Genomic DNA, 13015 nt, shown 5'->3' with positions numbered 1-13015 from the left:
GAAATCGTTACGGAAAATTAATCAGAACGAAGAGAGAAAAACCTCACCAATGCGCTATTATTGAAGGAAAACCATGTCAACCAGCAGGTTTGTCCGAACGGAGATGGCGAGTAATCTGCTTTTGATATATTTGCATTCGCCGACCCGACACCATGCACTACTTGGGTATGCTGCATACAAACAAGTCCGTTACGTGCTCCACTGTATCAATGTATGCCTTACGGGTGAACACCACTAACCCACAACTGATTAAACGTTTGTCTCGATCTTCGCAATCACACACGCACAAATGAACATAAAGAGAAGTGCGGATTTTCACTGAGAAAATGTTTTGCGTATGGCAATAAATTGGAACGAACCGTATATGGACTGCTCGTATATTCATATATACCAGTGAACAAGCACGTTCAGTTCTGCCGTACACAAGCGTTACGCTGGATAATAGCAACAGCCATTACTACCACTCGAAGACCATTACGCGAAAACGGCGACCAAGACGTTACGTTGCTCTTCCCTTTGAATATCCACAGCAGAGCTAGTGGTAACTTCCAGCACTTTTGCGTCTGCAAGTTTACGTCGTTGCATTCATCGCTGCTTCTTCCGCAGAAGCCTATGGCACCGTTCCGTAGCAGCTGTAGCTGCAGCAGCGGCAACAACAACAACAACAACAAGAGCCTAAACAATGGCAGCAAGTGAAAAAGGGGGTCTAGCGACGTCACCGCAACGCCGACACACGACAGATCGCCAGGGCCAGAAAGAGGAATCGAAATAACCACAGCAATGCCAACCGTAGCAGCGAGGACCCGTATCGAGCAGCGAAGTTCTGCCGTACCCCTGTTTCCCCGGGGGTTATTGCTGGAAGCGTTATGGACGTCTCAAAAAGTCACAATTGTTTTCCATTTGTATGCATGTTGGTACTATAATTTTTCTAGTAAAACAGAATATCGCGAGAGAACTTACCCGTTTATGCACCGATGCAGCGCCAGAACGTCTCAATAGTACATTGGGCTGAGTTTTATACTCACTCCGAGTCCACCGACTGGTTTAATCTTGCTCAATGTCTTATTCTACTTGGAGACTGGGTGTGAGGGGAGCGGTGTTCTACCCTTCTCTCTAATTTTCTAATTCGTTTCTCAAGGGTCCTTCTCCACAGGTTTTTGCAGACTTCTTCTTATTTCGAGAAAAACAATCATGCTCAAGTAGGATACAGTAAGACAACGGTGATTCGTCACGCGGGAACAGCCCCTATGATGCGACTTAAAACGCACAGCTCCCTAACTTACAGTAAATTCTCCACCTGACACGAGTTAGCGGTCCGGAGATAGCGAACAAGAGCAGATCACTAACAGTGTTAGTGGGCACCACCCTGCCGCTGTCGCTGCCATCAGCGGCGATGCCTCTGCCGCTCTTATAGCATTTAAGCGTATTCTTTGAGTTTACCGCCTGGAGCGCCTGCGTTGGTGAGCGCCAGTGCAGCTGTTCGATTGCGGGCCTGACAGGCGACCCGGGCGGGGCCCACCGGATCGGTTGGGCTCGAAAGAAATCTGATAATGTCTACGGGTCTATAGGCAGCTGACTAGACGACACCACGGACAGTGGGTAGGTAGGTAACTTACGCAATCAAACACAACATCAACACGAACGTAAACAGTAAGGACAGAGTGTGCCTACTGACTTGCAGTTATCGAAACAACAGTGAAGATAGGGCATTCGGCACAAACAAACCTATCTTTTACTGGAGGCGCGCAACACCACATATACATACCACATATATACGTAGATCTAGGATTATTAGCGACTGCTACCGAATGACTTATGCACATGTAGACGCGGCACACTTACCTGATCCGGTTTGTTTGTGCAGGCTGTTTCCACAACAGCACTAAAAAGAACTCTGGGTATCCGACCAAAACGTCGTTGTCCTTTTTTTCTCGTCCTGGAGTATAATACAGACGAGCGCAATCGGCAACACGTTGGGGGTCGATAGCGATTGGCAGGGGATCTGTTAGGGTAGTTTGCCGGGGCTACACAACGACAGCAGCGGGATAACACCGGGGGTAGTGGGGAGCATTACACTGCACTAGTTCGCTAGTTGACACGTTACGCGACATCGGAGTCGAGTTATTCGAGCTGCGTGCCGTTTCAGACTAGAGCGCGCTTCTTGGTCTATAGATTAACTTCACTGCATATTCTCTGTTCGTACGTTTCTTCGGTCGCCTGTTTGCGTCCTGACCTTCGTTGTTCCTGTCACTCACTCAGTTGCTCTGTCAGCTGTGACACTATTCACAGCGGCTGTCGGCGATGTAACCGCGAGTGCTGTTGTAACCTGACAGCTGCTTGCTGGTCGCTTGCGACTTGTCACTGCATCATCCACTGCATGTTTGGCACGGCAGAAAGGGGTTGCGTCTACTGCAGCTTCTGCTGTTACTGGTAGAACTGGGTCTGCTGGCACCCGTTACTAGCCCACGGAGACGTAGCACGCGTGAGACGACAAGAAGGCTGCTGCGCCAAAACCACACACAAGCTAATGAGGGCGATGCGATCCTCTCGGGTATGTTGTCTGCTCCCGCAACAACTGCGGCGGCTTGCAGAAGCAAGTTACCATAAGCCTCTCTAAACAAATGTGTTACCTGCTAGTGTTGGTAATGTCAACATGACAGCTGCGGCGACGGTGGTAACAGCTACAGCCGCCAAAAAACAGCAACGAGCAGGATATTGAGACACTTTCGGTTTAGATGATAGTGAAGGACAACTCTTGGACGGTGAGCGCACCGACCAAAAGACGACGGCAAACCAATGTTTCACACCCCATTCAGCAAAACAGGGGCCAGCGCTAGTCGCTGCTCATGCTTTCTGCTGGTGCGGAAAGGGGTGGGGGTATATGGGAACGCTTAACGTTGAGCGAGCGGAATGCTCCGAATGATGACGCGCCAATGATGACGAGAGATGGGACCGGCCGGTCTGATAACGCGATGAAGAAGAACTTATTTGTTTAATGTATAGTTTTACGAGTTTCTCTGTTTTAAAGGTAAGACATGTCGTTTTACGGAAGACAGATTTGAGTGAATTTTGCATAGAACATCATTTAGCATAGACTGCTCGAACGGTTGCATTAAAAGGTCATCGTTCAGAACATTGTTCTTCCCGGCTCCGTTATGCATTGTTTTTGTGTCATTGCATAAGCAGATCGTAAAGTTAGCCTTTTGCAAGAAAAAAAACTTTTTCAAAATAATTCATATGATAGAGGATGCGTATGGAATTCTGTGGAAGGGTGATGACGGAAATGCAGCTGGATTTAGTAGTGGTAATTCTTTTTGGAGAAACATGAATTTTCCTTATCCTTCCCATAATATAATTGTTGCGCGTTTTTTTTTTTTGTTAGGGACTGGCAGCCTGCAAAAACAGCAGCCTGAATGTTTTTATACTGGAACATTTGCGAACCTTTTCTTTAGGTTAATTGTTTAATGTGCTAACAGCAAACTAAGCGAATTGTTAAGACAAGAAAACGAATATAAACCAATAGCATTTTTGGGTAAGTTTCAACTAAGGTCTTTATAATCAGCAATCTTGGCGATCATATAATAAAAGGTCAAAAGTTATTATTGCTAAAAATAAAGGAAAAACGCATTGTATAGCTGGCGATATTTGATCTTAAGTCACCGAAATACTTGTACCTATTTTTTTTTTTTTATCTTTTCTTTGAACAAATTATGCGTGATTCTTTCGTTTTCATTAAGCTGTCTTTTTCCTTCCTTGAAAATATTGGCTTTCCTATTCTTTTGTAACAAAAATAACGATTTTTCTATGTTATTACTTAGTAGACTTCAAATACAAGAAAATAATTCTTTCAAGAATTTTAAATTCTACGATTCAATTGCGATAGTCACATACCGAGAGTCATTGAACTTCGGTCGCTTAATCACCTAAGGTGACCTAAGGCTCGAAACGAGCAAACTTCGAAAAAGCCTGAAATTTACAAGATTATCTTTTTCGGCATTGAACACATGGAGGTACAGGTCATGGCTTTCATTATAGTTACCTCGTGCTCGTTTAGGTGGATAAAGATAATAAAAATGTCATATCGTTTGCATATCAGAGGAAGGATATATAGATCAATGAGTCACCAATTATATGTCGATCTAAAGCTATAGGGAGGTTTGAACTCTGAGCTAGCAGGTAACACCCTATATATATGTATGCATATATATGTATATCTACGGTTATACATGCGAAACTGCAAGGGCTTGCATCCAGTTTGATTTTACTCCCAAAATGACGCGTGTTAAATTGTTTAACATTTAGAAGGTTGCAGCATCTGCTCATACAAAATTATGCCCCAAACGCCGTTAAAATAGATACATTGATAGCGGGTGTTGTACGATAGCAACATGCCATTTCAGCAACAAATCTGACATATGCCCGTCAAACTGTTGGGGAATTAAAAATACTACTGGCAAATATCACATATAACATACGAGAATTTAATGCAAACGCTTATTAACGGTACGGGCTAGAAAACACAAGTGAGGACTGCCTGTCCTCATTAATTCATGCTCAGTTTCAGATATGTTAAGAATATAGTAATAATGCAGATATTTGCTTAAAGTTTATTAAACTGACTAAACCCCACAGAATAATAATGCCGGCACGCGTCCACGGCTTCATATCTAAGGGATTTAATCATTTTCAGCACTCGTTAGAGAGACGGAACGAACTTCAACGAATCTAAACCTTTGACATTTTCCAACAGACTCGTATCATTTCACTGTGGTTATGAATATTGGCGTTTGCGAACATTCTGACGCGTCGCTGTTACCCCACCAACGTAATTCATAATGCTCCATACCTCTTCTCCCCCCCTCCCCCCCGCCACACACATACACGCTTTTTTTCTCGATGTTGCACTTGAATATACGTTCAATTGTAGCAACTACTATGCTTCGCTGTCTAGCAGAGTGTTTACGTGTTGACGTAGACACCTCCGCGGGTACATTTTGCCTTCTACCGTCGCCAACCGTGGAAAAGTCACTTCTACGTTCGTTACCAGTATGTGATGGTGTTTCAACAGCGAAAAGAACTCTAATAATACTAGAAATTCGGAACGCCACTGCAGCCTGGGGTCGGTGCCCTGGTAAAATCAGGTGGACGCCGCCATAGCACACACTGCATCAGCTACCGCCAGCACATACCCAGCTCCAATTCCTCTCCGAAGCGTTTTCTCCGTCGAAGCTAACCAGACCGAATTAGGGTGAATCGGCCAGTTGATTCGGTCGCTGGCTAGCGCGCTGCATCGCTTAGTAAATATGCGCTGTCCATTTGTTTCTCTTTGGATGTCCCATATTAGCATTGCTAACCATTCCTAATCACCATACGCGCCGTGGAAATGCGTTCGCTTGGATCGCTTTCGGGCGCTGAAATCGCGCCCTTACACCTATACGTGACGATTATGACTGTCGTGTATATATGCTGACAGCGCCCCTCAAATGTGTGGAAAAACAGAAAAACAGATGCAGACAACCTTAATAAAAAGGTGTGTCGTAATTAACGGAAGTCACGATTGTGCGTACAGTGTTACGAGCGTCCGATGGCGTTCTAATGGCGATCGGTTTACTTTCTAGGAACTATGCAGGTGATATGACCCTACCTAGATCCTCGTGTGTTCGGAACTGATTTTTAGGTGGCCAGTAATATGTTTAGGTAGTGGTCAAAGCTCAAGTACGAAAATGTTTGTATTACACCCCACGTTACTCAAGTACTGGGTGTAGTACAGGGGAAGCTGAGGAAGCACAGCCCAAAAAATTCTATAGAATGTTTTCATGAAGGAAATAGGTCTTTGCCAGAAGAAACTGAATTGATTAACATAAACTAGATACAAGGACCCTGTAAGTAGTTAACTGATTAAATAAAAGCCTGGTCGAGTTCCTATGCAAATTCAATTTTCCAGAAATCTATACCATAAATGTCCTGCAGCTCATGGCTATCTAGAGACGATAACAGACTAATATATACGAGTTCAGTTATTTAAATGCTTTCGTCAATTTAAAAACATACACACTATAAGTTTTCACACAATAAGAAAGGATTTTTAATGAACAGAACACTTGTTTCGTACGTTTGAGGTTTCTGGGTGCCTTATTAAAATATTTAACTACTTAGTAGCTGCGCGAATTACAACTTTATTCGATACATCCAACTTAACTATTTTTAAATTAAATTTAATTGACATGTATTGTTATACAATGATATTAAAGTGATCACTGGGAAGTCGCAGCAAAGAGAACGTCCAGTTGGCCTAAATGAGAAATACATTTGCGGAACGCAACATGGCCTTTGGAAGAAGAAAAATCTAATTATTTATTTCATATAATTGGTATCAGTAAAAATGATACTGGTACAAGGGGCCTCGCCTCTGGGCCTATCGTCAGTCATTGTCTTAGACATTTGGCTCTTTTCCACATGAGACAGGGTATGTCTAAGCCCGGTCTCAAGCCTACACTGTTTCACTTAATATTCCGGGATTAGGTTGCCAAACACATTTCCACTCCATCATAACAGGGACGAAATACAGGCAATATGTAAGCAGCAAGTTGATATCATTGCGTGTTTCTCTAGAATTAATCCGTTAATGTGGTATTTATAATAAACGACGAAGTTGCGATATTTAACGGTATCTAGTCCCGAACCGCCTCAAAAATAGATGCACAATACACCACTCTATGAATTTGTAACTAAAAAAATAACTTGGTCTTGGTCCTGGAACAAGATCGCCCTGTTTATCCGGTTGTTGTAATAAAGTGGTGGCATTACTCAAATTCCTGCTTCTCGTTAATGTCAAATGGCCTGGTGTAGGGCGCCAGCGTGTACGGTTGAGGTGATGGTTTAACTCCTATAAAGGCGGCAATGAAGTAGAGGACGTCACTACATTAGTATAATCAGAATTAGACATAGATTATCAGTAATAATAATAGTCTGCATATACTGAAACATGGGTGACTGAGGCTTTGGCCTGAGGTTACAGGCTTTTGTGTAGGTGCGCTAACCAGCAAACGCTATATATACCGCGGTGGAGTGTGAGGTCATTTTGCAACAAATTAACTGTCTTAATTGTCAGCGTCAGTTTGAGAAAGCCGTAAGCTCACCGGTGGGTATGTATGCCCCAAATTGTGACTCGGTCTAAACTGTACTATACGAGATCGAACCAACATCGCTGAAATGATCTTTTACGCTCGTGCGATTTTGATAGCATAGAATGACTACCCTTCGAGTGCATGAGAGATGTTTGTTTGCCAACTATTTTTTACGCATTTTTATACATACACTATGAATAACCTGCGTTCGAAGATTTTTTATAGATATATGAACATGTAATTTAGCAAAAATCAAATATTGCTAAAGAACTGGGAGACTTTTAGAAAGATTATTATGGTTAGTATTATGGCTGGTTATCAGATCATCGTCATAGTGTTAGAAACACAATTAACTACTGTGATCAGGGAAAACTACAATCGTTTATAGCAAACTAATAAATAACACAATATCTGAATTTATTGCGGATACAATAGAGCTTACATCATGACTTATTGACGGTCTAAGGCAATTAACCCTGTTGAGGGTTCCCTTGTGAGACATCAGGTTCCTCAATATCTTATAAAAGGTGCAGATTCAGCATCTGACCACTCAGTCACCCGCTCAACTGGGATACTACTAGGCTTACTTTCGCTTGTGTGAATAGAAAGAACGAATTCGGTTCTATATTTGATTTTTGTGTTTAACCTAACTTTATGGGTGCCGAAAAAAAGATTAAACAACCATATCAAAGCATCTATCCTACTACTTTTGTCCCAACAAAACAAGCATGAAGCAATCCGCCACACAACTCCTATGACAAATATATAAGACTATTGGTCCAGAAAATCGTTTATCGAAAGCCCCCAAAGCATGTTTTATCATAAACTTGTTAGACTGAAACATGTTTATTGTTGTTCTGCGTTATATCAGATAACCTGCTACTACAGAAGATACATCCTAGAACGTACTCGTGTAGAACTGCTTGTAGAATGCAACGTGACTTACCCTTAATATAAATTTGTTGCCCACGACGACAATCGCAAAACGGACAGTGTCCTTCTGTGAGAACACGTCGGCAATGGGTACCGCAAAATATTTCGGGGCATGCATCAGCGCAGAAACATGTCGAACACCCATCTTTTCCTTGTCGAAGTTGGCAATTGTTTCCAAGACCAGAGCAGTGGAACAGCTCCTTGCATTTCTTTCCAGGAGTGGAATCCTTGAATGCTCCCTGACTTTCTGTCGTGGACAAAATACCTGTCAGAATCACTGGTGCGTCCAAATAATTCGAAAGACGCAAGGCGAGTGAGCGTTCGTTCCTTTATATATATATATATATATATATATAGCAGGATTAAAAAAGTAACGACACTGGCTTGAAGTACCTTATAGTAGCTTCAAAAGAACAACCAACTGACTGTAAAAGATAATGACGCGTTGTTGGGTCAATGCAAAACGTTTATCGTAGAAGCATACGAAGATTAGGATATCTACTAATTTCATTAAGCTACCTTTGCAAAGGCTCGTATATATGTCCAGTTGTCAAAAAACTATTGACCGTTTTAAGGCAAAATTTAGCTAAGTAGTTTTTCGATATTTGGAAATAATATCACTCAAACAAATACGCGCCATTTTTATCGATGAGCCTCTGCGACGTTCTTTGCGCCACGGTAATTGCATCACTGTGTAAGTTCTGTGCTTTCCGTGTAAAAGGCTGTTACAAATGATTTTTTTAATTCTTCCAATTAATACTATTAAAATAATTCCGTAGAAACGGAAATCGAAATGGTGCATAGACTGATACTACAAGTTCTTAGTTATACGGTGGACGTATTAGAATTTCTCATTTGAGCTGCTCTCTCAGTTGTTGCCGGCTAGCTAAAAATATCTATGGTGTAGACAGGTTATGGTAAAAGACGACGCTTTCTCGGTTCGGTCGTCTCGATTGCTTGGCGTCATCTTATTAATTGTTGGCAGTAGAAGTCCGAGTCGATCATTTCTGGCTGACGGTAGCAAAAGAGGATTTGACAGATGGATATGCGGTCGAATATAATATCTTTGCATTGATCCATATGATACCCAAACATCGAGTTTTTTTTGTCACCAGCTAACTTCACATCATTCAGCTATTTTGCAGTGGTTATTTGGTTCGTTGACGACATTATGGTTACTCACATGTCGGCCTTGCTCAACTTTTGCAATCATTTCATCAACGTTTTCTGTAATTGGTCGATCGGTACGAGCAGCATGTTATATATCGAAACTTTCAAAACGAATGCGACACAAGCATCTTTAAGTCGCTCCTCCCGATAGTGTTTTTTGACTACGAACATAAAGCAGATGTTTTTTCATGGGTTTAGGCAGCACTTGTACCGTAAAAAAAAAGCGATTTTTCTGCAGACGTGCCATTCGTCTCTAAGCTACTCTACGTCTATGAGACGTCCAACAATTTTAACACATCTACTAGTGCCAAATTTGAGCTTTGAAATGATAGCCGACATAACTCAGATTACCCAAGCTAAGTGACCTTAAAGCCATCTAGCTAGAGAAATGGCGGATACTTTTTCGGTGACTCAATATAATTATAAATATACACGAAGTCCAACGTTGGTCTTTATGTCTCAAGGTTTAAATTTACTTTGAGAATGCATAGTACTAAACCTAAACTGTTTACAGGATGCTTCAGCATTGTAGTTCTGAATTAAAGCTTTCTAGATTTTAAACTGGGTCTCTCGAATCCACGGATGCATATCTATGGCATTGTATACCTCGTACGACTGGCGAACGATTGGTTTTGCCTATGCAGCCCTGTTACTCCTGTACCACTCGAACGAACGGAGTGATTCGGGTACGTTTAGAGGCATATTAATTTCTCTTTAGGAAGAAGCCCTTTGGAAGATTATCGGTCCCCCACCGAATGCTTGAAGTTGCTGGACTGAGCTAGCATCAGGGTGTCAGCCTATATTGGGGTGAGTTTCTAGTTAAAAAAAAATGGCCAATTGTCGCCCATTTCAGCAATGTATCCAATAATCCATTTCCGATGGTAAAGACCGCTGATAGGTCGCTTTTCTAGACCTATTTCACTTTAGGTAAACAATAGAAACAACACTTACCAAGTTGAACCATAGCTTTGCACAGCTTCATTTTGTTCTATTTGTTTGAACACCTCAAACTTACGGATATTTCCAATATGCACAAACACTGAAATTGGTAATGACTAGCGAAACGCTGGACGTTAAATGGTAGACTGGAATAACGTAAAAAATTATCAAACAACATGCGCTGACATCATCAGAAGCTGAGGGTACACTTTAAGACTTCCCAAACGAATCCGTTCTGAAAGAGCTTTATAACAGCGTTCGACATATTGCTTTCTGATCAACACAGATGCCTCTTCCTCTAATATTCGATACCTTTTCTAAGGATTCGAAGTTCGGTATATGAGAGTTACAGTATAATACGTCTAAAACAGTTTAATTGATCTTTCGATAATTCGTCGAAATGTTTATTGATTCTTTACCGAAGCCGTACTATCTTAGTGGGAGAGATAATTTGAAAATATTCTATATAAATATATGTATATAATCTGGAAAAATAAACACTGTTTTATTTAGTCTAATAGAACGGACCAGCTTGTGGCAACACGAATTACTAAGTTGGAAAACCACATTAGAGTGATTTATTTGTCGTCTTAATCTATTCAGTTATTAACCAGACGTAGCTGAAGATTCGAACTAATCAGCGCGTCAGGGCCTTCCCAATTATACGCCTTTGTCAGATCTGGCTACCACTCTCACCTGCAGCTGCCGAATGAAAAGGATTTCGTGTATTTTGATTTTCTCAGAAGCATCACACAAAAAAGAGGCGCAAGGTAATAATTACGTAACGATAAAAAAAAAAAAACAAATGATAGAAGAAAGCATATCACGAGCTGAGTGGAAGCTCCATGTTCTGACCCGCTGCGTAAGACCGCATCGCACAATCTCGCTTCCTACAGAGCCATCTCCTACGCCGTACAGCAGATTCGGCGAGGCAACAGTGAACGAAAGACCAATGTGGCAACAATATGTATTTGATCAGGGTATCCGATGCTGATCCGGCGGTAACATATCCACCGTATCTGAAGGCAAAGCTTATGGCGGCCAATCGCAGAAATATACATGCAATTTTCGATTAACTCACGCATTGCATGCAGGGCCAGGATGAAATTTGCCGGCGACTTTCTAGAGAGAAAAAAGAAAAAGATTCAAGCGTTATATGTACACATATATATATATATATATATGTGTATGTGTGTATATGCAAATCCACCGAATTGGCATTGGTTTTCCTCGAACGTAAATACCTACACATGCTGGATTGTAGGCAATGAATAAACTTTCAGCTAGGGTCGTTACAATGGCCTACACACATGAAGACTGAACATATCAGGCTGGTGTGGAAGACTGTAGATTCTGAACCGAAGTGGGCTAATAGAAGCGTATGGATTCGAACTGTGTCACTTACCATGCAGTATCTGAATGTTCTTAGAGGTTTATCATTGTCGAGTAGGCCCGTAAATAAATCGGAAGCGATCTGCTATTATTGAAGGAAGGCGAATTAGAATCCCCATCACACCACAACCTATATCTACTAGCTGATTAGTTCTCTGTCAACAAAAACCCAAGTTCGACTGGTAGAATGTTATTTTATTTTGCACCATGAGACGAGCTTATTATTGTATTAGAAATGAGTGAATTAGGTGTTCTCTTAATGAATAACACACTGAAATTTTAGGCAATAAAGTATAGGCGCATATGGGGTTTGAACGCATGCAAATATTCGCTGATATATGTCAGATAAGTAATTTATGAGTAAAGCCATGGCGTACGATTCGTGCAGGTCAGACGTCATCGACCTAGAATGGTACGGAGCAAAACGATTATACCATTTATTTAGTGTTCCTCCAGTTTTAATTAATTTTTTTTTTTATAGGAGATGTATGTAGATTCGTATTTACGCGTACACGTGAATCTTTAGACGGTGCTAAACTAATGTTTTATACAATAGATTCACTGCGTTCTAATTGAAGAATTGATGTCATCTGGACATATCTCAAGGTTATCAAGAACGTAATGCACTGTTATTACAGGAACTTCTCGTTTCCGTGTAAAGAAATTCTATTAGAATTTCGGCACTCGCTCATCAGCGAGGCGATAATTCAATGTAGTCGTAACTTAACTTTATTTTACCTACCTGTTAGAAGCGATATAATTTGTCATTAGGACTGCTGTATCTGCTTAATATTCGTCCGTAGAGCAACTTGTTCAGAAATACTATATTTTAAGCCATTTTTTTGTAAATAATTTGTGTCACACGGTTCGTGATTACAATCGACACATTTAGGTTGATGAATGTTAATTTTGTTGAAAATATCAAGAAAGAAATGTTCTAAATCTTACGTTCGATTCTACTGCCTTGGTTCAACAATATTTCCGACGATTGGTCGCTTCGAGCCCGAAATTAAAAGTGTCTACGCCCGCTCTTGAACCTAAACCGCCACGTGCCTAAGTTGAGCAATCAAACGCGTGGCCACAGCACAAATCATTGTATTATATATAATAACCTAACGCTTTATCACTTGATTCTGCTTTCGGTCATTTTTCATTAGGAAACAACAACAAAAGTTAAAGAAGAAGTAACCCATGAATAATTGGCACAAACTGTAAACTATTATCCTTTATTATTATATCTTACACATATATCTCATATATATCCTATTCTATATCCTGCCAACACGCCTCAGACGAGCGTAGTCCACCAACAAGCAAAGTCCGACAACTCTACGTAAAAGTAGCATCGTGTCCGGCGACGGTGAACTGGTAATTGACAGATTGACACCGACGCTTGTCTGCTTTTCAGACGTCACTCCAGTGGAACAGGTGAAGGTTTCGTATTGTTCCGCGGC

General features: G+C 41.3%; 2 protein-coding genes across 13 annotated transcripts in view; both read right to left on the bottom strand.

The window, feature by feature from the left end:
• Positions 1-2843, bottom strand: part of LOC111248694 (tudor domain-containing protein 7B-like) — a 32731-nt gene extending 29888 nt beyond the window's left edge. For 2 of the 11 annotated variants that reach the window (XM_086985888.1, XM_086985889.1), the window contains exon 1: positions 1843-2843. Coding sequence is in view for 7 of the 11 variants with exons in the window: in XM_086985897.1 (XP_086842023.1) it covers positions 48-176 (129 nt within the window). In the remaining 4 variants the exon portion in view is untranslated. Of the gene's footprint in view, positions 1-47; positions 895-960; positions 1785-1842 lie in introns of those variants that run through there. The other 9 variants (XM_086985890.1, XM_086985891.1, XM_086985898.1 and 6 more) reach the window with 7 other exon arrangements.
• A 3483-nt stretch (positions 2844-6326) lies between these two features.
• On the bottom strand, positions 6327-10343 carry LOC111249316 (uncharacterized). Of its 2 annotated transcripts, none has more exons than XM_022803029.2 (3): positions 10182-10343; positions 8074-8307; positions 6327-6886 (listed from the first exon to the last, which is right to left on the bottom strand). In XM_022803029.2, the coding sequence occupies exons 1-3, from the start codon at positions 10210-10212 to the stop codon at positions 6804-6806; spliced, it is 348 nt and encodes a 115-aa protein (XP_022658764.1). In that variant the 5' UTR covers positions 10213-10343; the 3' UTR covers positions 6327-6803. The 2 variants fall into 2 exon arrangements, with proteins under 2 accessions (XP_022658764.1, XP_022658763.1); XM_022803028.2 differs by having other exon boundaries at positions 8074-8337; positions 10182-10341.
• Positions 10344-13015: the final 2672 nt, after the last annotated feature.

The sequence above is a fragment of the Varroa destructor genome, unplaced genomic scaffold, assembly GCF_002443255.2.
Source record: "Varroa destructor unplaced genomic scaffold, Vdes_3.0 BEIS01000004.1, whole genome shotgun sequence".
Classification (NCBI taxonomy): Eukaryota; Metazoa; Arthropoda; class Arachnida; order Mesostigmata; family Varroidae; genus Varroa; species Varroa destructor.
This window is presented reverse-complemented; position numbering and strand designations above follow the sequence as displayed.

Excerpts from the sequence above, each read along its gene's own strand:
- LOC111249316 (XM_022803028.2), bottom strand. The coding sequence starts at position 10,212 with ATGAAGCTGTGCAAAGCTATGGTTCAACTTG. Across the intron at positions 8,338-10,181 it reads CAAAGCTATGGTTCAACTTG|TGATTCTGACAGGTATTTTG; the intron begins GTAAGTGTTGTT and ends TGGACGCACCAG. Across the intron at positions 6,887-8,073 it reads GCAACAAATTTATATTAAGG|GAGTTAAACCATCACCTCAA; the intron begins GTAAGTCACGTT and ends CCGCCTTTATAG.